This window comes from Eubalaena glacialis, chromosome 5, assembly GCF_028564815.1.
Source record: "Eubalaena glacialis isolate mEubGla1 chromosome 5, mEubGla1.1.hap2.+ XY, whole genome shotgun sequence".
In the NCBI taxonomy this organism is placed as follows: Eukaryota; Metazoa; Chordata; class Mammalia; order Artiodactyla; family Balaenidae; genus Eubalaena; species Eubalaena glacialis.
In genome coordinates, this window is record NC_083720.1 from 22,091,249 (window position 1) to 22,118,932 (window position 27,684).

Consider the following 27,684-nt stretch of genomic DNA (forward strand, 5'->3'; position numbering starts at 1 on the left):
TGCAACTGTATTGTTTCTTCAATTTAAACTCATATATTCAACTGCTTACTTGACTTCTCTACCTGTATATGTCTAACGGGCATCGTGAACTTAATATGTCTAAAACATCACTCCTAATCTTCCTTCCCACTAAACCTGCTCTATACTCATCCCCACCACACTTAACTTCTCTGTCATCCCCGCTATTCAGGCTAAATTCCTTAAAGGCTAAAATCAGGCTAAATTCCTTCTTTCTTTCCCCCACAGTAGATATCCAGCTGATCAGGAAACACCCTTGACTTTCCCTTCAATCACTGCTCTCCACCTGTACTTCTACCACACTGGAGCTTCAGTGTGGAGCCATCAGTATGGAGCACCTGAATTATTATAGTAGCCTCCCTAACTAGTGTCCCTGCTTCAAGCCTTTAACGCCCTTCAGTCTATTCTCAACACAAATTTTAGAAAACATGCTAGATCTCATCCCTCCCCTGCTCAGAACCCTGCAGTGGATTTCCACTTCACTGTCTAAGAAAGGTCCCCCATGACCTGGCTCCCGAAGCCCCTCTTATCTCACCTATTGTCTCCCCCTGCCAATCCTCTCTAGCACACTGTTGTTGTTTTCTCTTCACCCCAGGGCCTTTGCACTTGCTGTTTCCTTGTCTGAAGTTCCTTTGCCTAGTTCTCCACATGGCTCAGTCTGTCACCTCCTTCAGGTTTTTACTCAAATGACATCTCAGGAAGACTTTCTTCAGCCATCCTTATTGACTATCTACCATTATTTCTATCCCTGCTGTTTTCTTCATGACACTTAAGCACTTAATCACCATTCGACATACTACATATTAACTTATGGGTTCATTTCTGTTTCCCCTCCCTAGACTGTAGGCTCCATGAGAGCAAGGTGAGACAAGAATGCTTCACAGAGGAGGTGACATTTAAACTGCATCTGTGGTATGCAATAATGCTAGCTGACCTGAGAGCTTCTTTTTCAAAAATGTTTCTCTGCCATCTTGAAGCATGGAAACCAAAGTAGATTGACAAATTAAGGGATTTCAGGTAGAAATTTAATCAAGGCTATGTGGTAAATAGTAGTAGGACTAAGATCTTCCTGCCGACCCTTAGAGATCAGTAATAACTATTTTGTATTGATGTTATCCTCCCCATTTTAGATGAAGAAATATGGACTTCATCAAGTTAAGGAAATTTCCTAATATTCCATATCTATTAAGTAGCAGAGCTGGAATTGATACCCATGTCATCTTATTCTAAGCCTGCATTTTTCTCACTGTGAAATAATTACCTTCTTTCATCTTTATTAACGATTGTACCTGAAAAGCTACCAACCAACTCTTTTTACTGTTTTAGTTTTTGAAAATGCAAATTATGGACTGGAATAATAGAATGATAAAATCTAGAGTTGCCAACAATGATTCCAAATTAAATGCTTTGTATATTATCTGACATAGCTGTGTGGAGGAGGGCATGTCTCTTTGTGCTGGTAACACCTAAAACTAGGAGTTTTGCTAGTGAGACTGGTGTCTGTCTGCATCTGAGCTTTCATATATGATTGTCTTTTCAGGCTCATCTTCCATTTGGAGGAAAAAGCACTTAGAGGTAAAATATTATAAGTTCTCTATACGAAGGATTTGTTGAGTGTAAAAAAATTATAAACACACATACATTTTTCCCCTGGATCTCTTAAGTTAAATGTTAGGAATATCTAGCTTCTATGATGTGAATATCTAACTGGCTATGATGCAGTTAGATGGTCCAGGAGAGGCAAGAACACTGATCTGAACATTTAGTTCAACTCCCATTGAGATGGCGTTCCTTTGATACCACCTTTAATTTGCAAGTGAGATTCAGCCTATTCAGTGTTTTCATGCATGAAACTTGCTTTTTGCCACTTTTGCTGTGTTATTTCTCCTCTGTTTGTATTAGGTCCACATTTATGAGCGCACCCCTTTACCCTGTAATTATCAGGAAGCTTTACTAGCACAGCACCTGGCCAGGGTATAGAGGCATGGACCTGTTGTAAGTGCAGGCAGTACTGGAACAAACTCAATCCTGGGTTAACAGAGTCCAAATCCAACAACACTGTCCAGGGTGTGCTTTGCAGGCCAGCACCTGGCAGAACGCAGGACACCACCCTGAAAATAAATCATAGTTATTAAATAGATCCAAGGCTCTGAAGTCAGTTTTGGCAATGTCATGTGTAGTGGTGGGCATAACAGTGATAGAATTATTCTGATACAAAGTGCAGTTTGTACAATATATATTGAGGACACAATTTTTTTTATTGTTGTTTTGGACTTATTCCCAATTAGGCAGAGAGATAGAGTTTGAAAGAAAGAGTTCCGACTCTAGCAAAACAACTATCTTGAGTGCTGGTTTAAGATCAGTGATTCCTTGAGCAACTTTCTTCACCAATCTGTGCTTAAGGTGACTTGTCTGTGAAGTTTCAACATGAGGTACAGACACACAGTGGGGGGTTTGACAGTGGTCACAGTGAGACAAGGAACGTGACAGTGCCCACCACAGAGCTCGTCACCTAGTGGAGGTTCAGAAAATGGCTGTTCCCTCCCTTTGGAGTGTTGCAAGGCCAGACAAACGGAGGAATGGAAAGTTAAATAAAAATGGTAAACACTGAGCGTACCCTGCCATGGGAAAGACAGCAGGCTCCTTTCTGCTGTGTACCCTTTGCGTCTCTGTAGTTTTTAAAGGGCACAGAAGGAGACTCTGCTCATAATGGTTATGTGCTGCTCTGTCTCAGGCCTGAATCTCTCTATCCCAGTGGACAGAAAGGTCTGATTAGAAGGCAGCAGGTCCCTGTGGATCTAAGACCTTTACACCTCATTGCTTAAAAGCTGGTGTGGCAGAGAGTTTCGTATTTGGCAAGGAAGAGGAAATTGTGTGTGTGTGTGTGAGTGCGCTCAAAGGGATAAGAATAAACGCTAGGATTAAGAATTATTCCCAGCATCCCCTTGTCTGGAAGGAATGCAGTCTCAGGTTGGCACCTCTCCCACTGGACGTTCCCAGGGCAGGACAGCTAATGACCCCCAGAGGTGGATTTGTCCTGGTGCCATCTGGGGAGCATCCGTCCTGCCTGATAGCACAGAGCAGATGGTCAGGACCTCAGCATGCTCCAGGACAGCTGAGAACTCAGCACGTGGACCACCACTTTCAAATATCATCAGTAATTACAAATTTACTTTTAAGACTTTCAAATACTTTTTGAAAACCAAATTAAAGTTTACATACAGTGAAATATGCAGATCTTCATGTACAGTTTGATGAGTTTGACAAATGTTTATTCATCTGTATAACACCCCAGTCAAGACAGAGAACACTTTCATCACCTCTGTCAATGCCCATAACCCATGGGCAACACAGTTCTGATTTTTATCATCAGAGACTAATTCTGCTTTTCCTTGAATAATCTGCTTATTTTTGAAACTGCATTATTACCTGTTTTCGCCTGAAACATAGGATTCTTTATGTTACGTAAGTAGTTCTTGGCTATAAAAATGTGTCTTTAAGGTTTATAATTGAAGTCAAAGAAAGCAGAACTTTTAAGCAGCCACTTTGGATTTGTCTTTGTTTCTTTTTTTAAAATTTATTTTATTTATTTATTTTTGGCTGAGTTGGGTTTTCGTCGCTGCACGTGGGCTTTCTCTAGTTGCAGTGAGCGGGGGCTACTCTTCGTTGCAGTGCACGGGCTCTAGGCACGCCTGCTTCAGTAGTTGTGGCACACGGGCTCAGTAGTTGTGGCTCGTGGGCTCTAGAGCGCAGGCTCAGTAGTTGTGGCACACGGGCTTAGTTGCTCCGCGGCATGTGGGATCTTCCTGGACCAGGGCTCGAACCCGTGTCCCCTGCATTGGCAGGCGGCCTCTCAACCACTGCACCACCCGGGAAGCCCTGTCTTTGTTTCTTAAAGTTATAGTTTTGAAAGTGTTCCATTCCCTTTGATGAAAGCATGCTTTAAAAAGATAAGCATATGTATGGGGTCTGAAGACAGTCTTGGATGTACTGGAAAACCAGTGGTCTTCATGATTCCTCTAGTTTAAACAATAGTACTTACGAACCTGTATTTTATATACACTAGTGCTGGTTTCACTTTCCCCTGCGGGGGAGAAGCAGGAAGAACACAAGCTTTGGGATCAGACCTGGAGAGCATCTGGGTCTGCACATTCTTGCACTACCTATTTAACTTTTCTGAACATCAGCTGCCCTTGTGATAAAATGGGAATAATAATATCTACCTGAAAGGGTTGTGACAAAGGTTAGATGGATTAACAGACAAAGTGCCTGTTACGTAACAGGCCCTCCCTTTTCCTTTTTTTAAGTGACAAACTTTTTGGCATTATAAGTTTTTTTCTTTCTTTCTTCTTTTTTTTTTTTTCTTTTTGGCTGTGAATAGGTTTATTAACTAACTATATTAGGGCCGCTGGCCATCAATCATGTATTTCTGATGCCAGTTATCTTCAGGGCACTGCTCTTTATATCTTTCAACTTCCTAGAAGCTTCCCTTCACCTTGGCTCCCTCTTCCTGGCCACCCAGGCTGTGAGAATAAACTAAAATCATCCACTTCTATACGCGTTCCTGTCTTGTCTTCCAACCCTGGAAGATCGATAAACATACTCCTGAGAGAAAGAGGTGTAGCAGTGCCTGTACATACAGAGGGATAAAATGAGTCCCAACCAAGTAAAGTCAGTCTTACCATTTAAAGAAATATCAAACCTTGATTCTCAAATTCATTAATGAAAGCCAGACAACCCAAAACAACAAAAAGGTCAAAATTGGCAAAGGTACACATAGGCAACACAGAAGAAGAAAACCAATGTAGCCAGTAATAACTAAAAAGCAATAATAATTAAAAAGCTCTCTAGTAAGCAGGGAAATGCAAATTAAAGCAATAATGAGATACATTTTTATACCCAACAGATAGACAGAGGTTAAAAATTTAGCCTTATAATACTAGGGGTTGGTTAGGACGTGAGGTTAGCAAGAACCCTTATACATTGCTGATAAATATAAATTTCTGTAATCCTTTGAAGATTTCATCAAAGAAGCTCTCGCACATGTGCACAAGGAGACCCATACCGAGATGTTCAATGTGGATTATTTGTAATAGCAAAAAATTGCAAACAACCCAAACATTTGGGGATCAAATGAGCAAAATTTGGCATGGAATACAATGAGACTGGGAAGGAAAAAGTCCAATTTGTTGTTATCTTAATTTAACTTAAAAAAAAAGAGGAAACATTAACAAATATTAATGCTTAGTAGTTCTATATCAATGGCTCTCAAAGTGTTTTCTGTCCCTACACCAGCAGCATTTGGCATCACCTGAGAACTTTTAGTAAAACAAGTTCTCAGGAGCCAACCCAGATCTCTGACTCTGAAACTCTGGGGATGGGATCCAGCAAGCTGTGTTTTAACAAGCCCCATTTTACCACTGTTCTAGATGACAAGGACATGGATATTTACTGTATTTTTAAAATTAAAAATTAAAACTAACAATCTCAAGCTTTTCTTTCCCACTCTCCCAAAGCCGTTTTAGGCTATAAGTTTCAACTCCATAAGTAAAGGCTTATTAAGAGTACGTATTTCTTACTGACACACGAAGTTTTTGTATGTGGACAGACCTCCTAATATCAAGCAAAGAGCAGAGAAAAAAATGGGCAAAAATTTTTTTTAACATCTTTATTGGAGTATAATTGCTTTACAGTGTTGTGTTAGTTTCTGCTGTATAACAAAGTGAATCAGCTATATGTATACATATATCCCCATATCCCCTCCCTCTTGCATCTCCCTCCCACCCTCCCTATCTCACCCCTCTAGGTGGTCACAAAGCACTGAGCTGATCTCCCTGTGCTATGCAGCTGTTTCCCACTAGCTATCTATTTTACATTTGGTAGTGTGTATATGTCAATGCTACTCTCTCACTTCGTCCTGGCTTACCCTTCCCCCTCCCCATGTCCTCAAGTCCATTCTCTATGTCTGCGTCTTTATTCCTGTCCTGCCCCTACGTTCATCAGAACCTTTTTTTTTTTTTTAGATTCCATATATATGTGTTAGCATACGGTATTTGTTTTTCTCTTCCTGACTTACTTCACTCTGTATGACAGACTCTAGGTCCATCCACCTCACTACAAATAACGCAATTTTGTTACTTTTTATGGCAAAATAATATTCCGTTGTATATATGTGCCACATCTTCTTTATCCATTCATCTGTCGATGGACACATAGGTTGCTTCCATGTCCTGGCTATTGTAATAGTGCTTCAATGAACATTGTGGTACATGACTCTTTTTGAATTATGGGTTTCTCAGGGTATATGCCCAGTAGTGGGATTGCTGGGTCATATGGTAGTTCTATTTTTAGTTTTTAAAGGAACTTCCATACTGTTCTCCATAGTGGCTGTATCAGTTTACATTCCCACCAACAGTGCAAGAGGGCTCCCTTTTCTCCACACCTTCTCCAGCATTTATTGTTTGTAGATTTTTTGATGATGCCCATTCTGACCGGTATGAGGTGATACCTCAGAGTAGTTTTGATTTGCATTTCTCTAATGATTAGTGATGTTGAGCATCCTTTCATGTGTTTGTTGGCAATCTGTATGTTTTCTTTGGAGAAATGTCTATTTAGGTCTTCTACCCATTTTTGGATTGGGTTGTTTGTTTTTGTGATGCTGAGCTGCATGTGCTGTTTGTATAATTTGGAGATTAATCCTTTGTCAGTTGCTTCATTTGCAAATATTTTCTCCCATTCTGAGGGTTGTCTTTTCGTCTTGTTTATGATTTCCTTTGCTGTGCAAAAGCTTTTAAGTTTCATTAGGTCCCATTTGTTTATTTTTGTTTTTATTTCCATTTCTCTCAGAGGTGGGTCAGAAAGGATCTTGCTGTGATTTATGTCATAGAGTGTCCTGCCTATGTTTTCCTCTAAGAGTTTTATAGTGTCTGGCCTTATATTTAGGTCTGTAATCCATTTTGAGTTTATTTTTGTGTATGGTGTTAGGAAGTGTTCTAATTTCATTCTTTCACATGTAGCTGTCCAGTTTTCCCAGCACCACTTATTGAAGAGGCTGTCTTTTCTCCATTGCATATTCTTGCCTCCTTTATCAAAGATGAAGGTGACCATATGTGCGTGGGTTTCTCTCTGGGCTTTGTATCCTGTTCCATTGATCTATATTTCTGGTTTTGTGCCAGTGTCATACTGTCTTGATTACTGTAGCTTAGTGGTATAGTCTGAAGTCAGGGAGCCTGATTCCTCCAGCTCCATTTTTCTTTCTCAAGATTGCTTTAGCTATTCGGGGTCTTTTGTGTTTCCATAGAAATTGTGAAATTTTTTGTTCTACTTCTGTGAAAAGTGCCATTGGTAGTTTGATAGGGATTGCACTGAATCTGTAGATTGCTTTGGATAGTGTAGTCATTTTCACAATGTTGATTCTTCTAATCCAAGAACGTGGTAATCTCTCCATCTGTTTGTATCATCTTTAATTTCTTTCATCAGTGTCTTATAGTTTTGTGCATACAGGCATACAGGTTTTTTGTCTCCTTAAGTAGGTTTATTCCTAGGTATTTTATTCTTTTTGCTGCAGTGGTAAATAGGAGTGTTTCCCTAATTTCTCTTTCAGAATTTTCATCATTAGTGTATAAGAATGCAAGAGATTTCTGTACATTAATTTTGTGTCCTGCTACTCTACCAGATTTATTCAGTAGCTCTAGTAGTTTTCTGGTAGCATCTTTAAGATTCTCTATGTATAGTATCATGTCATCTGCAAACAGTGACAGTTTTACTTCTTCTTTTCCGATTTGGATTCCTTTTATTTCTTTTTCTTCTCTGATTGCTGTGGCTAAAACTTCCAAAACTATGTTGAATAGTAGTGGTGAGAGTGGGCAACCTTGTCTTGTTCCTGATCTTAGAGGAAATGGTTTCAGTTTTTCACAATTGAGAACGATGTTGTCTGTGGGCTTGTCATATATGGCCTTTATTATGTTGAGGTAGGTTCCCTCTATGCCTACTTTCTGGAGCGTTTTTATCATAAATGGGTGTTGAATTTTGTCGAAATGTTTTTCTGCATCTATTGAGATTATCGTATGGTTTTTCTCCTTCATTTGTTAATGTGGCGTATAACGTTGATTGATTTGCATATATTGAAGAATCCTTGCATTCCTGGGAAAAACCCCACTTGATCATGGTGTGTGATCCTTTTAATGTGCTGTTGGATTCTGTTTGCTATTATTTTGTTGAGGATTTTTGCATCTACGTTCATCAGTGATATTGGCCTGTAGTTTTCTTTCTTTGTGACATCTTTGTCTGGTTTTGGTATCAGGGTGATGGTGGCCTGGTAGAATGAGTTAGGGAGTGTTCCTCCCTGTGCTATATTTGGAAGAGTTTGAGAAGGATAGGTGTTAGCTCTTCTCTAAATGTTTGATAGAATTTGCTTGTGAAGCCATCTGGTCCTGGGCTTTTGTTTGTTGGAAGATTTTTAATCACAGTTTCAACTTCAGTGCTTGTGATTGGTCTGTTTATATTTTCTATTTCTTCCTGGTTCAGTCTCAGAAGGTTGTACTTTTCTAAGAATTTGTCCATTTCTTACAGGTTGTCCATTTTATTGGCATATAGTTGCTTGTAGTAATCTCTCATGATCCTTTGTATTTCTGCAGTGTCAGTTGTTACTTCTCCTTTTTCATTTCTAATTCTGTTGATTTGAGTCTTCTCCCTTTTTTTCTTGATGAGTCTGGCTAATGGTTTATCAATTTTGTTTATCTTCTCAAAGAACCAGCTTTTAGTTTTATTGATCTTTGCTATTGTTTCCTTCATTTCTTTTTCATTTATTTCTGATCTGATCTTTATGCTTTCTTTCCTTCTGCTAACTTTGGGGTTTTTTGGTTCTTCTGTCTCCAGTTGCTTTAGGTGTAAGATTAGGTTGTTTATTTGAGATTTTTCTTCTTTCTTGAGGTAAGATTGTATTGCTATAAACTTCCCTCTTAGAACTGCTTTTGCTGCATCCCATAGGTTTTGCGTTGTTGTGTTTTCATTGTCATTTTTTTTCTAGGTACTTTTTGATTTCCTCTTTGATTTCTTCCGTGATTTCCTGGTTATTTAGTAGTGTATTCTTTAGCCTCCCTGTGTTTGTATTTTTTACAGCTTTTTTACTGTAATTGATATCTAGTCTCATAGCGTTGTGGTCGGAAAAGGTACTTGATATGATTTCAGTTTTCTTAAATTTACCAAGGCTTGATTTGTGACCCAAGGTATGGTCTATCCTGGAGAATGCTCCATGAACACTTGATAAGAAAGTGTATTCTGTTGTTTTTGGTTGGAATGTCCTATAAATATCAATTAAGTCCATCTTGTTTAATGTATCATTTAAAGCTTGTGTTTCCTTTTTTATTTTCATTTTGGATGATCTGTCCATTGGTGAAAGTGGGGTGTTAAAGTCCCCTACTATGATTGTGTTACTGTCGATTTCCCCTTTTATGGCTGTTAGTATTTGCCTTATGTATTGAGGTGCTCCTATGTTGGGTGCATAAATATTTACAATAGTTATATCTTCTTCTTGGATCGATCCCTTGATCATTATGTAGTGTCCTTCTTTGTCTCTTGTAATAGTCTTTATTTTAAAGTCTATTTTGTCTGATATGAGAATTGCTACTCCAGCTTTCTTTTGATTTCCATTTGCATGGAATATCTTTTTCCATCCCCTCACTTTTAATCTGTATGTGTCCCTAGGTCTGAAGTGGGTCTCTTGTAGACAGCATATATATGGGTCTTGTTTTTGTATCCATTCAGCCAGTCTATGTCTTTTGGTTGGAGCATTTAATCCATTTACATTTAAGGTAATTATCGATATATATGTTCCTATTACCATTTTCTTAATTGTTTTGGGTTTGTTTTTGTAGGTCTTTTCCTTGTCTTGTGTTTCCTGCCTAGAGAAGTTCCTTTAGCATTTGCTGTAAAGATGATTTGGTGGTGCTGAATTCTCTTAACTTTTGCTTGTGTGTAAAGGTTTTAATTTCTCTGTCGAATCTGAATGAGATCCTTGCTGGGTAGAGTAATCTTGGTTGTAGATTTTTCCCTTTCATCACTTTAAATATGTCCTGCCACTCCCTTCTGGCTTGCAGAGTTTCTGCTGAAAGATCAGCCGTTAACCTTATGGGGATTCCCTTGTATGTTATTTGTTGTTTTTCCTTCCTGCTCTTAATATTTTTTCTTTCTTTGTATTTAATTTTTGATAGTTTGATTAATATGTGTCTCGGCATGTTTCTCTTTGGGTTTATCCTGTATGGGACTCTCTGCGCTTCCTGGACTTGATTGACTCTTTCCTTTCCCATGTCAGAGCGACTATAATCTCTTCAAGTATTTTCTCAGTCCCTTGTTTTTTCTCTTCTTCTTCTGGGACCCCTAGAATTCGAATGTTCCTGCATTTAATGTTGTCCTAGAGGTCTCTGAGACTGTCCTCAATTCTTTTCTTTCTTTTTTCTTTATTCTGCTCCCTGGCAGTTATTTCCACCATTTTATCTTCCAGCTCACTTATCCGTTCTTCTGCCTCAGTTATTCTGCTATTGATTCCTTCTGGAATATTTTTAAGTTCATTTATTGTGTATGCGTCACTGTTTGTTTGCTCTTTAGTTCTTCTAGATCCTTGTTAAATGTTTCTTGTATTTTTTTCATTCTGTTTCTGAGATTTTGGATCATCTTTACTATCTTTACTCTGAATTCTTTTTCAGGTAGGTTGCCTATTTCGTCTTCATTTATTCAGTCTTGTAGGTTTTTACCTTGTTCCTTCATTTGTAACGTACTTTTTTGTCGTTTCATTTTTTTTTTTTTTGATGGGTGGGGCTGTATTCCTCCTTTACTGGTTGTTTGGCCTTAGGTGTCCAGCGCTGGAGTTTGCAGGCAGTTAGATAGAGCTGGGTCTAGGTGCTGAGATTAGGACCTCCGGGAGGCCTCAGTCTGATTAATATTCCCTGGGGTCTGAAGTTCTCTGTTAGTCCAGTGGTTTGGACTCGGAGCTCCCAGCACAGGAGCTCAGGCCTGACCTCTAGCCTGGGAACCAAGATCCCGCAAACCGGTTGCTGGGGGTTCCTCCCATCCCCTTAGGTGTCCGTGGTCCCCCACCAGTGCCTGGTAGGTGCTCTAGTTGTGCAGAGACACGAATTCTGCATCATCCTAGTCCTCCATCTTGACTCCGCCCTTTGTAACAACTTTCAATGGAGTATAATCTAATGCATACAGATCAGGAAGCTGTCTTAGAGAACAGCATTCTCTGGCCCATTTCAGTTCCTCCTAGATCAACAAGCAGGGTGACCGCTCTGGCCCAGACCAAAGAAATCTACGATCTCGCTGAAGGCGGGGGCTCAGGTCTGGGCGACCGTGAGAGGAGGGGCCAGGCCTGTCCAAGGTGACCCCTCTGAAAGCCTGAGCCAAACCTGTCCTTTAATGCGCTCCATACGTCCCAGAGCCCTCCCTTAATGCAGGCCTCACCAAGCACACCAAAATGGGCAAATTTTATTAACTATAATTCAGATGTGAATTGTCCAGTAAGTACATCACCTAAATAAAACTTTGATATCTGACACTTCTCCCATTATCATCAAGAACAAATATCTGTGAAGCACTGAGTACATTCAGAGTCTGATGCTTCCTTAAGACATAAGATATAAATCATGTCCTTAGGAAACAATTGAGTTGGATGTGAACAGAAAAAATGAGGTTAAAAATGAGAATACCTCATTGTCAGATTATAGCACCCTCAGCTGCAACACAGAATTTCAGAGGGCTTTGAAGGGAAGCTTTTTTGGAGACAGCCTCAGCTGAGAAACTAGAAGGTAATATTTCAAGGAATGACGTGAGCAAAGGTCTTTGTAGCATTCTACTTCAAAGACCCATGTAAGTGATTTTAGTTCAGGTTGAGCATATGGAATCAGAGTCTTCAATTTTTGTCCTATAGATGGATGCATGGAACCATTAAAAGCTTTGAGTAATGAGATGACTTGTATATGCAAAGTAGTGTTCCAGGAAGGGAAATTTGGACTTAAGTGTCATAGATGGACTGAGGCAAGAAAACAATTAGCAGTGAGATGCCAGGGCTTTCAAAGAAAGTGAGGATTTAGATGGTGAAACACAAGATATAATGTGAGGTGAGGAAGAGTGAACAAGGAATGGGAGCATGTACGAGTAATTCTAATGGAACATATTAGTTTGTTATTGCTGCTGCAAAAAACTACTGGAAATTTAGTGGCTTAAAACAACACAAATGTATTATCTTATAGTTTTGGAGGTCAGAGTCCAAAATAGTTCTCACTGGGCTGACACAGAGGGTCAGCAGGGCTGTGTTTCTATGTGGAATCTCTAGAGAAGAATCTATTCTCTTGCCTTTTCCTGCTTCCACAGGCTGCCCACATCACTTAGCTTGTGGCCCCTTTCTATCTTCATAACCTGCAGCCGCAGGACTTACCTGGCGGTCCAGTGGTTAAGACTCCACGCTTCGAATGCAGGGGGTGTAGGTTCAGTTCGATCCCTGGTCGGGGAACTATGATCCCACATGCCTCGAGGTCAAAAAACCAAAAAAACATAAAACAGAAGCAATATTGTAACAAATTCAATAAAGACTCTAAAAATGGTCAACATCAAAATAACAAAAAAGATCTTTAAAAAAAAAAAAAACAAACCCTGCAGCTGCATCTTAAAATCTGTCTGACTCTCCTGCCTCCCACTTTCCATCATAAGGATTCTTGTGATTGCATTGGGTCCACCCACATGATTCAGGATAATCTCCCTGTCTCCAGATCCTTAACTTAATCACATCTGCAAAGTACCTTTTGTCATTTAAGGCAGCATAGTCATAGGTTCCAGGGATTAGGATGAGGACATCTTTGGAGGCCATTCTTTTGCCTACCACCTGGAATATGACCATAATTTGCTGATTGCCTAGGATTTGGAAGAGAGGTGGAAAAGCCTGGATTGGTCATGTCAACCCTCTCAGTTTCATTTTACCTGTAAAACAGGGGTGGGCAAGAGGATGGGGGTGGGATTCCCTTCCAAGCCTAACACTCGGACTAGAATGTCAGCTCCATGAGTACAGGGATTTGTGTCTGTCTTGTTCACTACTGAGTCATCTTCATTGTCTAGAACAGTGACTGGTATATTAAAGGCGTGTATTAATTATTTGTTGAATAAAATATTTGTTGCTGAATGAATGACCGAGTCAAAAGAAAGTTTGAAAAGAGCACTGGGAAGAATTCTCCACTGGCTCCTGTCTACGTTAAGTTCTTGTTTTCCTGGTGAAGTAAGGTTTTCAGCTCAGGTTACAGGTGGTCTAGAATCCTGTCATTATAATAGAGACACTCTGCAGGTGGGACAGAGGGATAGCTAAGATTTGTAGAGTTTGTTCCTTTTCTCCCTGGCTTTTAGCCTCCATGCTGAGCATCCCCTGGAACTAGGAACAGGGAAATGTATAGTAGGGATTGATGTATGGCCTCAGTAAGGGTCGGGGCAGCTGCTGATTGAAGAAGAAATTGCTCGCTGTGGCAGTTATCACTTGTCCCTGAAGCGACCAGCTGTCACATTCCTCACTGATCACCCAGCGAGAGTCATGTCTTGCCCTTTGCATTCCTAAAAGAACACTTGACCCTGTGAGGACATAATATTCATTTATGCTCTGAAAAGTGCCAGTGAAATAGAAAACAGAGAAGCTTCTTTGTGCTTAAAAAAAAAAAAAAAGCATAAAGTATTGGTGTTTGAGAGTACTGCAGGTAGATAGCAGGTAGGCAGAAGTGATTGGGCTTCTGGTATGGAAGCTAAAATTTTTAGGGGCTTTGCCTCTCAGATATGAGGTCTGACAAATTCTTGCCATAAAAGCTGTCCTTGAAAACTGACATTTAAAAACCTTGTCTTGAAGAAAATTAATTTGTTTAAAGGAGCAATAGATGGTAGAAGGAGGAAAGACTTTTTATCAACACAAGGAGGCCAGGGGGTGCAAGTTTTGCTAGGCTCCTTGAAATTTGGAGAATCAAAGTCTTTTTGTCTTTTACTGTCTTATGTTACCTTGGACAAACACTATACCTTTTCTCTGATTTTTATCTGTTGTTTATATCAATGGTATTTTTAAAATGTCATCCAGCTAAGTATTGAGGCACATGTGAGTATCAGATATATTTTCCTGATCTAATAGTACCTTGAAAGAACTTGCCTGTTTTTTAAAAAAATAATTAATTATATTTAAATAATCATCCCTTAAACAAATTAACCTCTAATATCTAAATCTATAAAATTACTAGTGAGAGAAATAATTGGTCACTGGAAAGGATGAAAAATTCTTCACTGGAAGTCTTCATTCCATGAAGTTGCCTAATGATTAATATCTTGCTCTGATGTTAGGGGAACAAAATTAAATATAGTAAAGAGCTGGTGTTCAGGGGGTACAAAGCAGGGTTTAAAGCCTGTGAACAAGACTTCTGGTCAGTTTGCCAGACTGAACAGGTGCAGAACACCACCCACCTCCCCATTCTGCAAACAAGTAGAGAATAAAGTTTCACCAAAAGCAATTTTAAAAATTACAGATGAGCTCAAGAAAGGGAAATCCCCGGGTATTAGAAACAAAGAGGGGAACCCAGGGTAAGCAGCGTGAATGACCAAAGCCCAGATGGGCTTCGGAGATGTGAGACTCAGGATGGTAGGGTGAATGCCTGTGGGTAACATCTGCAGGCAGGGGTGATGAGTCCCCTCCACAGGCACGGTGGGAGCAGGGAGGGGAAACTAAACTCCCACGGGAAGCCTAGGTCTGTGCAGGTTCCATCCATGGAACCAGGCCTGGAAAACTTTTCAGCAACCAGGAAAGCTTGCCTCTGCCTGCAGCTGCGAGACAAAGAAGAGACACCAGTGAACCATGAGAGCAGGGCTTGTGCCCCACAGGGTGTGGAGTTCAAGTTCACGCCATCAGTGCAGTGCCAGACAAGCAGCAAGTCGCTATGCCTGACACTTCATGACTCAGGGGACATGGGGCTCCCATGGAAAACAGTCCCTGCTATGGGCGAACTTACACTCAAAACTCAGTATGTTCTAAGAGATGAAGGACAACTGGCACTAGTATTTAAAGGAAAAAAAGAAAGAGGAAGAGAAGGAGGAGGAGGAGGAGGAGGCGGCGGGTTTGAGAAAAGAATCAAGTAGAAATTCTCGAAATGGAGAACAGTTATTGAACTACGTGAACAGTGTTGTGTTGGTTGAAAATTGTCTTGCTTATGGTACATTGACTCACACGGCTCCAGGTACAAACAGCACATGAATACATGCTTCTTGTAATACTGTATAATTATCTGAGAAGGTTTGCATAACAGTCTCTTTATCTGTTTTAATCTCTTCTTCCTTAAAATGAAGATTTAAAAATTTAACTCTTTCTTTTATCAAACCATTTATTAAAGACAAATAAAAACTCAAATGTCATCATTTCTGAGAAACCTTCTCTTTTATGCATATTTGGTCTCCCTTCTGTGCTCTTAGCAATCTGTGGGCATCTGTATCATCAAAGTGATCATACGTGTGCTGTAAATATATGTTTATGTATCACCCATTCTTGATTCTTGAGCTCCTTCCGGGTAGCCTTTCTCCCGTTTTTATCACTCCTTGGTACACAGTAGTCACCACAATATTTGTTGAGTAAATGAATGAATGCTTAAAATAAAATCACCAACTTATACTGGTAGCACTATGGATTAGACCCCAGTGACCCTCAAGAGGCTCCCATCAGTTATATTCAAGTGAATGTGCCTGGCTGCAGTCCAGACGTTTTGACCTTAGACAGAGGCTTTTGTAGGCATTTTGTCATTGAGATTGGAGCATCGAGAAATCTGTTCGCCAAGAGCTAAAGAGTGTAAAATAGGTACAGGATAATTGGATGAGTCTCCTTTTTAAAATCAACATCTCTTTACTCTGTTGTAGGGTGGGGAGGAAACGTGTTGAGAACAGAAAACTACATCAGACAAGAATGTATTTCTCTGTCCTTGCTCTGCTATCTTGGAAGGGAATTTTTTATATCCATTTATTAAAGCTAAGGGGCTAGAGTGAACTGAGAAAAAAGAATGGACCATCCACACAAAACTCAGGACTTTATATTTCTAAAGTATAACCATTTAGAGGATAATAGCTTTTTACACTGATATTAAATTGTAGAAGGAGGAAACAAGTAGAATTTATAAGTAGTAAAGAGGAAGCAAAAGTAAGTTGAAGGTCTTTAAAAGACTAATAAGGTAATAACACAAACTTCAAGTTGGACCTCAATGGGTAAGTAAAATATGCTTTTAAGTAGGAAGATGAGAAGGTTCTTAAAAGTCTTGCTAAATGTTTTGTGGAAACTTAAGACATATTCCCAGAGTTTAGCTCAGTCTTCTTAAGATGTAGTTTATCTTTCAAACACCTTCTGATTTGAAATAAGGCTCAGTCTATTTTTCAATAAAACTTCTTTCCACCAAAGTAAGTCTATTGAAGGTAAGATAATTTTCAAGTTCAGAAATTTCAGAAGAAGTTGGGCAACATCCCTACATTAAGAATTATTTTTACCCTAATTGGTCCTCCTGCATTTTAAATTCTGTGACTGGCCATTGGTCCTATTTCATTTTTAGTAAAAGAGCATTTAGCCCATTTGAAATATTATATTTAAAACCAATATAAAATGTTCATTTAATCATATATTCTATTTGAAATGTGATATAAATTTAATGTTTATTTTTTATTCAAAAGCCATGAAAAATACTCACATAAAAAGTGATTGCCAATAATTTCTTTCACAGGGCAGCATGAAATCCCAGAATCAAATATAGTTTGGGACCCAAGAAGTTAGAAACATTTGAACTCTTATTAGGAAAAAAGAATGTACAAAATGATACGGAACTAGTTCAGATGCTGAGGGGTTTGTTTTGATTTTGTAGCTTATTGTTATTTTAAAGCACATGTAGAAATTATTCTGTAAACACGCTTGGTGAATTTATACCAATAATTTCAGTCAACGAAATTACCAATGTTCTCTTCTTATACCAGGTTGTTGGTGTAGCCCAGGCCATCAACAAGAAATCGGGAAATGGTGGGACATTCACTGAAAAAGATGAAAAGGTACCAAAACTTGGGTCTGGTATGATCTCAATTTAGGAAGATGCTTTCTCTTTAGAGTTGTATAGACCTCTGGAATTAGTGATTGCTGAAATTGTTGATCACAAAAACATTATGGTTTAAAATGATCCGAAATGTTCTAAAGTGTCTCTTGCCTCTGGCTAAATCAGTGCTGACCTGAGTTTGGAGTAGTTGTGGTCTTCAGTCAACAGAACCCCGTCCCCACTGCCTCCTCACCATGCCACCAAGCCTCCCCCGGGGCTGTGTGCATGTTGCGGCCATCCGGAGGGGTGATACGGTGTTCTAACTCTCTCATTTACCTTTCATCACTGCTATCAAGAAATTTAACATTACGTAAAGTCCCTACAGCACTGCTCCAAGTTCAGTGCTGCAGGTCAGCTTAAAATTAGAATTGCCTCCTGGTGAAGCAAATGCAGAATGTTTTATAAGCTTTGCACGCAGACGGTGGGGCGCCAAGGTGTGAATTCAGGCTGAATGAAGTGAATTTAGCTTCAGAAAGAGTGGCAGTCAGCATTATTTTATTACCCTTCTTGTCCAACTCTGAAGGAATACATTCCTCACACCACATCGACATGCTTTCCTTTTAAGGACAGAAGCCCTTAAACCTGTTTATAACTTCATTCTGTCAGTAGGTTTTATTATTTCTCTTCTTAAATATGCAATTATATGTATATCATGGAGCTCACTGAATTCTTCCTATTCAAGCCCATTGCTATTTCTGTCACTCCCCTGAAAATTAATAGGAGCTTTTGGAAGACATTCCAACAAGACAGAGTTATTTTTGTCTCATGTTGTAGGCTGTGTTGGCACTAGTGTTGGTCCCCGTGTCTTAATTGCTTCAGAACATAGCAAGTACCTTTTTAAATCAGTGTAATAGACATCTAGTCTCCTATTGCGTTAATGACACCTGAGGATATTTGGCGGGGAACATGGTTCTAGACTGGCTATTTACTCCGTTATTTGTTTATAGTCCATTACTGTAAACCCCTCTTGAAAGATTTGCATTCTTAGGCTTTATCATCTCTTGGCAAAATAGATTCATGCTTGTGAATAAAGTATGCCATGTAAAGATTTCCTTTCATCAATAATTAGTATAATTGTGAGCACATCACCTTAGTATAGTATAATGAGGGTGATATATTATGTTTAAAATGATATATTTAAACTAATACTAAATTTGCAATTTAGTATGGGACTGTTATTGCCAATATTCTCCTAACAAGATTGTGAGCTTTCAGTTTGCCCCAATAATAACTTACAGGCTATTTTTATAGTCTTAGCTTAAACCTAAGTCTTAATATCATTTAGAGACTACACCAAATTTTGCATAGAGTGAATTTCAGTTTCACATGGTGTAAAGAGATCTGTGTCTCCTCTCTTTCTCTTTGCTAATTTCCAACTACTGAATGACTTTAGGAGACTGTGTTAACAGTTGTCATCTACTGGTTGTACCATTTAGCTAACACTTGCTTTGCATCAGTTCCTAATTTTATGCAGAATAAACATCTACACTGTTGGTTTCCAAATATTTATTTGAACTGTAAATATTTTTGAATGTTGTTTGTGTTTCAAGCAATATAACAAGACAGGTTATTGACAGTTCTTATTTGGCTGTTGTCTTGCCTGTTTTCTAGGACTTTGCTGCTTACTTGGCATTTTGTGGAATTGTTCTTCATAATGCTCAACTCTATGAGACTTCACTGCTGGAGAACAAGAGAAATCAGGCAAGTCTGATTACTAAAGAGAGAGTGTAGAAATTCTTTTTTAAAAAATGGTTAAATTGTTATCCAAGTAATATATATATATATATATAATATATATGTTATATATTATATATATAATGATGTATATATATATATCATTAGAAATCCAAACCGTGCAGATTCAATTTCTAAATATTTTAACTGTTTCTTCTAATAGTTTTTTTTTCCATTTTGTATTTTCCATGAGCTGTTGCTTTATCACTGTTAACAGATGAAGATTTATTTAACTTATACCACCCTTTACTTTGCCATTATGGTACCAGTATTTTTATGTCACTGTTTAAAGTTATTGGATGAGTTGTGCGTGTAATATTAAGAGTTTTAGTTCTTATTCTATGAATTAGAGACATCATCTCTTTTTTTTTTTTCCAGAATATGCTTCTGTATTTTATTATTCATATTAAAACAAAAGATACAAAATGTGAAAATTATTGTAGAGAACTTCTAGAAGCATGGGAATAAGCTCAGGAAACACTGTAGAACACTGATAGAGACATCATCTCTTATTTCATGCTTTATAAAATGAGGATCTTAGCATCCCTCATCTCTCCTTCCCAATTACTGCTCCTTACCTCTGCTTTTCCTATCTGGACTTTTTCTTTTATATTGCCCACATTGATAACATATATATAGATGGTCCTCAACTTACACTGGTTAAACTTACAATTTTCCGACTTTACTATGGTGTGAAAGCTATACACATTCAGTAGAAACCATACTTCGAATTTCGAATATTGATCTTTTCCTGGGATAGTGATATATGTCATGACACTCTCTCATGATGCTGGACAGTGGCAGTAGCCGCAGCTCCCAGCAGCCACGCCATCACGAGGGTAAACAACCAATACACTTAAAACCATTCTGTCCCCACACAACCATTCTGGTTTTCACTTTCAGTACAGTGTTCAATAAATTATATGAGATATTCAACACTTTATTATAAAATAAGCTTTGTGTTAGATGATTTTGCCCAACTGTAGGCTAATATAAGTGTTCTGAGTATGTTTAAGGTAGGCTGGGCTAAGCTGTGATGTTCAGTAGGTTGGGTGTATTAAACAGATTTTCGACTTTAAATATTTTCAACTTACAATGGATTTATCAAGATGTAACCCCGTCGTAAATCGAGGAAGATCTGGTATTGTGCTACAACCGTGCTTGACTTTTCTAAAGCTTTGTCTAGGTTAATTCTAAAGTTGCAGTTTAAAATAAAGTGTTTATAAGTACCGTGATGTAAATGTTGTTCTTACTAATTATGGAAATGTTGTTGTTCATAATTACCTTTGTTATATAACTTAGTTTTTCTTGTTGTTTCTGAAATCTCTTCTTTTTTCCTTGAACTGCTTGCTCTAGTGTAGCCTCATGTTGTTGGTCCCCCTCCCCCTGCAAACTCTCCATTATTTAGGCATTCTCTTGAGTTCTTTTTCATGGAGAATCTTCAAATTGAGGTTCTCTCTCTTTCTTCTTTCAAGCAAAATTATTTTTCCCCATGCCTGCTGCAGAGGGGTCATCGTAGAACTTTCCTTCACTGCTTTCTTAGAAAGACTCCACTGGTTATCCACTGGATCCCAGAACTCTTTTTTTCTCAGTTTACTCCCTTGTTCTAGTGTAGCACATTCTCAGTTAACTACATGAGAACCGGTATTGGTGAGGTAAGCTCTCTGAGTCCTTGCATGTATGAAAATATCTATTGTACCATCCTACCAATTTGGCTGGGTATAAAATTCTGCATTGAAAAATTCGTTTCTCAGGATTTAAAGGTAGTACTGTCTTCTACTAGCATTCATATTGTTCTGATTCTTGGTGCTTTTTTTTTTTTCTATAAGCTTTTTGGATTATTTATTTACTGTTGCTTTTGTAACTGAATTTCACCATATGATTCTTTTTTTCATTCATCATGCTGGTACCTGGTCATTCCTTTCAGTCTGGAGACTTAAGCCCTTGGGTTTTATGTAATTCTTTTTCATTATCTCTTTGATAATTCATCTCCCCCACCCTTTAATTTCTCTGTTTAGAACTTATGTTAATAAGACTGTGGACCTTCCATGGACTTCAACTCCAGCATCTTCCTGACATCTCCCTGCTCCATTTTTGCCACCCATTAATCCAGTCCTCATTTTTACAAACATACTTGTGATTCTTGTCACTTCTCTCCTGCAATCCATCACAGTCCAAACTGCTTGAAAAGAAGATAGGGCTTTTGAGGTTCTTTATTCACTTACCTCTGCAATCTCATCTCCCTAGTTCTCCTCTTTACACTCTATATTCTCATAAAACTTGATCAAAACTTGCAATATGCTACTTTCTCTCAATTCAGTTCTTTTTCACTGAGATATTTTCCTTCCCCACTTCACCTGAACAATTCCTGCTCATCTTTCAGGCCTCAGCAAGGATAGTATCACCTCCAATAAATTTTCTATAATACCCTTTCTCCCCCGCTCCTTGCACAAATACTTTGTGAGACTAGATGAAATCCTGTGTAAGTAAAGAAAAGAGAAATTATCAGGAAGAACACAAAAGGAACTCTTAAAACTTTGTTTATTTTGGACAGTATTTGCTGTGCTCTGTGAAAATGCTGGCAGTGTTGATAAATGTTGATCTCAGAAGTTTGGATCACCAAAAACAACAGTGTATTTTATGTATCAGACACTGTTCAAAATGCTTTATATATGTTAACTTATTTAGTCCTCACAACAGCTCCATGATTTTGGTACTATTATTATCCCCATTTTCAAGAAACTTGCCCTAGATCACAAAGCTAGCAGGAGGGGAAGCCGGGATTAAAAACGGTTGACTTTGGCTTCAGAGTCTGTGATCCTAACCAGTGTACCAATTGTACTAATAATGGACAGGGAAATTTTGTTAGTAAGCAGAGACGTATGTATTTAACACTTGAATGGCAACTTGGTTGTAACTTGTTAGATTATATGTAAACAACTTACAACCCATATAAATCATTGTATTGCTTTAATAATTACAAACAATTACTAATAGTAAGCTCTTAATTTTTTTGTCTAGGTGCTGCTTGACCTTGCTAGCCTAATTTTTGAAGAACAACAATCATTAGAAGTAATTCTAAAGAAAATAGCTGCCACTATTATCTCTTTCATGCAGGTGCAGAAATGCACCATTTTCATAGTGGATGAAGATTGCTCCGTGAGTACAGAGTATGACTTTTTTATTTTTAGAAAGACAAAAATTTATATTCCTTAAAGCACTGCTTTAAACCTCACGTTGGCCTCAGAACTCTCTCTCAGATCCAACTGAATATGGTTGTTTCTGTGAAGCCAATCCAAATGTGAACTGTTTTGGTGGAAAAGGGGTAGAGGTGAGGTTGGAGGATGCCTTCAATGCACCCTTTCACCTTGTCGACCCTCCACTTAGTATTACAGTTACCATTGGTAATGTCAGTGTGCTGCTTTTGTCAATGGCTACACTACCTTGATGGAGAAATACATTGTCATTACAGTGTGCAGACCTTTTCTGGTTGAGAATAGTTGTGCTCTCTTACTGTGAACAGGTAGATCACCTTCTGAATGGGCTGGCTATAAAAATTTCTTTTTACCAGCGATTATGTAGAAACCAAAAGGCATGGCCCAATGGAGGCAATGCTGCTAAAGGTGCCTATTAGTCCCAAATTCTTTACCCACCGTGGAAAGCCACTAAACTGTTCCAATTGGTAGATTTCAAGCCATTGGTTTGTAATGTAAAGAGACAGGATGTGTGTGGAAAGATGGAGTGTTCTCATACAGTGCTGGTTACTTCTAGACAGGCCAAGTGAGTTTGCTGTTAGCATCAGGGCCTTTAGCCCAAGGTTGTTTTCTTTTATGCGGTTTCTTTTCCTTCTCAACCAATGAACCACTGTTTTTGGTATATTTCTTTTTGATGTAGTTGTTTGTTTCCTTTTTCCTTTAGACCCTGAGAACAGGCTCTTCATTGGTGGGTTAGGAAAAAGAATGGGAATTCTCAAGTGTATAAAATCAATTACAGTCCACATATGATATCTGAATTGATGGTTTTTTGGGAAGTAGAATAATAAAAGATATTTAAAACTTATATTTTAAACTTTTAATTATTTTATTAGATAGTAAGACCGTACTGTGTGATGCAACATTATCTGAATCATCTCACTATGCTATGAGATAGTCAGTATTGTCATGGATATTATTTAATATTTTCAATCAGTTATAAACTCCTTAATATAGAGATAATTACAAGATTGTAGCTATCCTTTTAACGTTCAGGTCAGAACTCTTTAATGCAGTATGTCAGTTTATCATTTTTGCTCTGTGACCTGCTCTTTGGCATTTAATTTTTGAAAGTTATACATAAGGGCACTCCTTTTTTTTTGGACAATTTAAATATCACTTTAATTAACATTCAGCTCATCCAGTTAACCCCTATCATGGCAGCAGTTGACTGGTATCAGTGTTGCTTTAAAATATAGCTCAGCAGTATGCCCATTAATATTTTTGCTCGCTTTTTAATGACTTAATTTGGTGGGTGTAGCAGTTAAGTGACTTGATGTTCATTTATACTGTAATTATTTTTTGATTAAAAATATTTCAACACATGAGCAGAAATCCAAATGTGAACAAGAAAAAAAATGTACTCAGTTCTTCTGTCCCCAAATTAAACTGATATCATTGTTTTATTTGTGTTTCCTTCTAATTTTTTATTCAGTTGTAGATATAGTATGGGTGCAAATGTGTATTTTGCTTTTTAATTTAACTTCAAAAATACTTCTCTATGTTGTTAAAATCTTCATAATTTAATGATCTCATAAAATATTACTGAATTAGGTGTCTTCAAAAAGACCCAACAATAGCAATCAATGTATGCATAAAAGCTAAAACTTGGGCTTCCCTGGTGGTGCAGTGGTTGAGAGTCTGCCTGCTAATGCAGGGGACACGGGTTCGAGCCCTGGTCTGGGAAGATCCCACATGCCGCGGAGCAACTAAGCCCATGAGCCACAGTTACTGAGCCTGCGCGTCTGGAGCCTGTGCTCCACAACAGGAGAGGCCGCGATAGCGAGAGGCCCGCGCACCGCGATGAAGAGTGGCCCCCGCTTGCCGCAACTAGAGAAAGCCCTCGCACAGAAACGAAGACCCAACACAGCCATAAATAAATAAATAAAGCATGACACAAATTAAAAAGAAAAAAGAGCAAGTCTCTACATTTAAAAAAATAAATAAAAAGCTAAAACTTGAGGATTTTGAATAAATATAGAGAAAATTTGAAGCTAATTATTTATTAACAGCTGGCAGAAAAACAAAAACTCAAATAAGCATTTTTGCAAGTCAGTATCAGAAACAACAGCAGCATGGTTCTAAGTAATAGGAGGTAGACTTGAGGATGTCGTGAGCACTTAGGTCAGTTTTGTCTGAAAAAGTGAAAAGAAATTGCGAGGATTGGTGTCTTCAGTCAGTTCCACAGACTCATATGTCTGTATTTAGATAGTTTTCATTACATTCTCAAACTTATTTCTCAGTCTGTGTCGTTGCTCTGTTTTCAGGATTCTTTTTCTAGTGTGTTTCACATGGAGTGTGAGGAATTAGAAAAATCGTCAGATACTTTAACAAGGTAAGAAAACTTCATTATCTGTCTGTCTTTATCACAAGTATGTAATTCTGGCTACATAGTTATTTCACGACCTATTTAATTTAAGACATAGAAGCTACAGCTGCTTTTTTCCTCCCACAAATAATTTCGTTTGTGAAAATACTTTAGTATTTGATGTTATATGTCCAGGGTTTTTTCCACTGCATTTGACCTGTTGGAGAATTCTTTCATAGAGTGAATGGTGTCATAATTAGTATAGGCCTGGGTACAGTGTGTTTTGTGAACTGACTCATTTAAGACCCACAAGTACTATATTTCAATTATATTTTTTCATTGCATATTAGACCCTCACTGGAAATTTGACAGGCTTCTGAACACATTTTTTTCGATGAGTCTATTCTGCTTTGGAATCAGCCATAGGATTTAACTAACACCAGAAGGAAGCCTGTGATCTCAGTCACACCAATACATGTACCCTATGGCTAGAATCAGACCAGATCTCTATTGTAGTTCGTTTCTTCTTCATGTTTTTTTTTTTTAATTTTAAAATTAGTATTCATTTTTTGGTTGTTGTTAACTGGTACGCAGAAACAATAGAAAGTATTAACATATCAAGGTTATACTTGTTACTGGCCCAATTGTATATTTGCTTTCTGAAGAATTTTAAAAAGGGTTTAGAGTAAATTACCAAGTGTTCTTGTCATATTTCCTTTTGCACCCTTAGCAAAACAGTGGTGGTTTTTGCTTAAGCAATAAGATAGTCTAAGGAATATAAGTCTGCTAGGGTAAAGCGTCAGGAATTCTTGGGCATAATGCTGGTTTTATCACATTATTCATTATTCATTTGTTTCAAATTATTTCACTCCCTAAAATAATTTGTGTCAATTTATATTACTCCTAATTATTGATATTATAACTTAAAAGCCCCATATGATCATGGAAATAGAATATTATTTTAGCTTTACTATCTGACATTAAAGTTCCAGATTTTTTACTCTTCAGTTGACTTATCAGAGAATTATTTCATGTAGCTGAATGATGCCACAGTTAGTAATGTCATCAGTAACCAAGCTCCTTGGTGGTGATACTTTAAAAATAACCTCTGTGCAAATCTAACTATAGAACATTCTATAAGATAACTGGCCTGGTCTCTTCAAAAAGTCAATGTCATTGAATAAAATGGAGGCAGGGACTGTTCTCAGACCTAACAGCCAAATGCAGTATGTGAACCTTGATTAGATCCCGGTTAAAAACAAATAGCTATCAAAGACATTTGTTAGGACAGTTGGAAATCTGAATATGGACTGGATACTGGGTGTTGGTGGGGAATTATTGGTACCATTTCTTTGGAATTAGGAAGATACTGTGGTCAGTAGGAGAATGTTCTTATTTTTAGGAGATTCAGGCTGGTGTATTTAAGGATGAAGTGTTATGATGTCTGCACCTTAGTTTAAAATGGTTCTGCCAGGGCGGGGGTGATAAATTAGGAGGTCGGGACTAACATATACACGCTACTAAATATAAAATAGATAACCAGCAAGGATCTACTGCATAACACAGGGAACTATACTCAATGTTTTGTCATGAACTATAAGGGAAAAGAATCTGAAAAAGGGAAAAGAATCAGTTATACATATATATGTATATGTATAACTGAATCACTGTACTGTACACCTGAAACTAACATGACATTGTAAATCAACTATACTTCAATTAAAAATTCCCAACAAAAAATAAAATAAAATATGGTTCAGCCAAAAATAAATAAGTAAATATATCTAAATTAATATATTTAAACAAATAAATATGTTTGCACATACATATATAGATATAGCAAATGTGGCAAAACATTAAAAATTGTTGAATCTAGGAATAGGATATTCATTTTACTTTCAACTTTCTTACGTATTTCAAAAGTTCATCATAAAAAATTGGAAGAAAATGTTTGTGATAAAAACTTGGAAACAAAGTAAAATGAAAATCATCTCTGTAGATCATATAAAGCAGAACTGCCTGAGTTTGCAACTGCAAGAACAAAATACTTAAGTGCACAGCCTGGTTTTGTTCCGACCCTCCTAATTAAGACTGACCCCATGGATCAGTGTGAGGTCTGCAGAGCTGTCTTCTGCCCTCTGTACCCTGTCCTTTCTTCTCCTCTTTTCTTTTCTCGCATTTCCTGTCCTCTTCCGTGTTCCCCATCAAGATGGAGAAACTGTTGACTACAGTGATTTAGAGTTGTTAGTTTAAGTGATTATATTTAAATCAAAACTCATTATTTCAAGACTATTGTTTTAACAATTTGATTATAAGACCTTTTCTTCTATTAAAAGAATTTCAGGAATTAGCAAAGGAGCAAATGTAACTTGGGGGCCGATGGGGAATGGGTTTGACTCAGAAGGTACACACCTGACTTAGGCCTTGACTGGTGACTTGGGCGTGGGATGGGTAGTCAGGGTACATAAACCATGGTATCTGTACCCAGAGATTTTTCTGCTATGCTGGAGTTTTTGGTTCACAAAGTTAAAACAGAATAGCTGATCTTTATTTCCCTCTTGGCATTGCTGGTCGTGAACTGAAGTTTATATCCCGTCTCCACATCTATTCTTTTCTAAGCTTCTGTGTGTGTATTTTCTGGCATATTTGACATTGTTTTAGTTGAAATTGAATCCTTTTTGAATATGTGGTAATATGCACATGTCCTGGTGAGTATGTATTTATCTTTCTTAAATACTGGTATTGGGCTATACTGCCTAGGTCAGTTATGAAGTCTTATTCTTAGGAGGAGCATTAATAGATACTATTTTGATTTTATGATACCATACATTTTTGTTGCTTTTTATAAAGAACATTTTAGAAAGCTTCTAAACATGTAAATATTTGATTATTTTACTTTTTGGCTTGCATAAATAATAAATTGCTATATAGACAAAAAAAGAAATATATACATGTATATTTATGAATTTACATATATCCAGAGGACAGTAGGAAAATCAGTATGATAATGCATATTAAATGTATGAAATGATGGGAATTCCCTGGCGGTCCAGTGGTTAGGACTCGGCGCTTTCACTGTTGGGGCCTGGGTTTGATCCCTGGTCAGGGAGCTAAGATCCTGCAAGCCGTGCAGCATGGCCAAAAAGAAAAATATTTATATAAAATGATGAATTATCTACATTTACCTTTGAATATTTGTATAGCAGCATATGCCTGTGTAATTTTATTTTATGTATTCACATTTGATTTTTGT

General features: G+C 37.8%; 1 protein-coding gene across 5 annotated transcripts in view; it reads left to right on the forward strand.

Moving 5' to 3' along the window:
• Window positions 1–27,684, forward strand: part of PDE5A (phosphodiesterase 5A) — a 146,484-nt gene that overhangs the window by 46,194 nt on the left and 72,606 nt on the right. For all 5 annotated transcript variants that reach the window (XM_061192022.1, XM_061192023.1, XM_061192025.1 and 2 more), the window contains exons 4-7: window positions 17,026–17,097; window positions 18,750–18,839; window positions 21,894–22,031; window positions 24,391–24,458. In XM_061192022.1, the coding sequence (XP_061048005.1) occupies window positions 17,026–17,097; window positions 18,750–18,839; window positions 21,894–22,031; window positions 24,391–24,458 (368 nt within the window). The remainder of the gene's footprint in view (window positions 1–17,025; window positions 17,098–18,749; window positions 18,840–21,893; window positions 22,032–24,390; window positions 24,459–27,684) is intronic.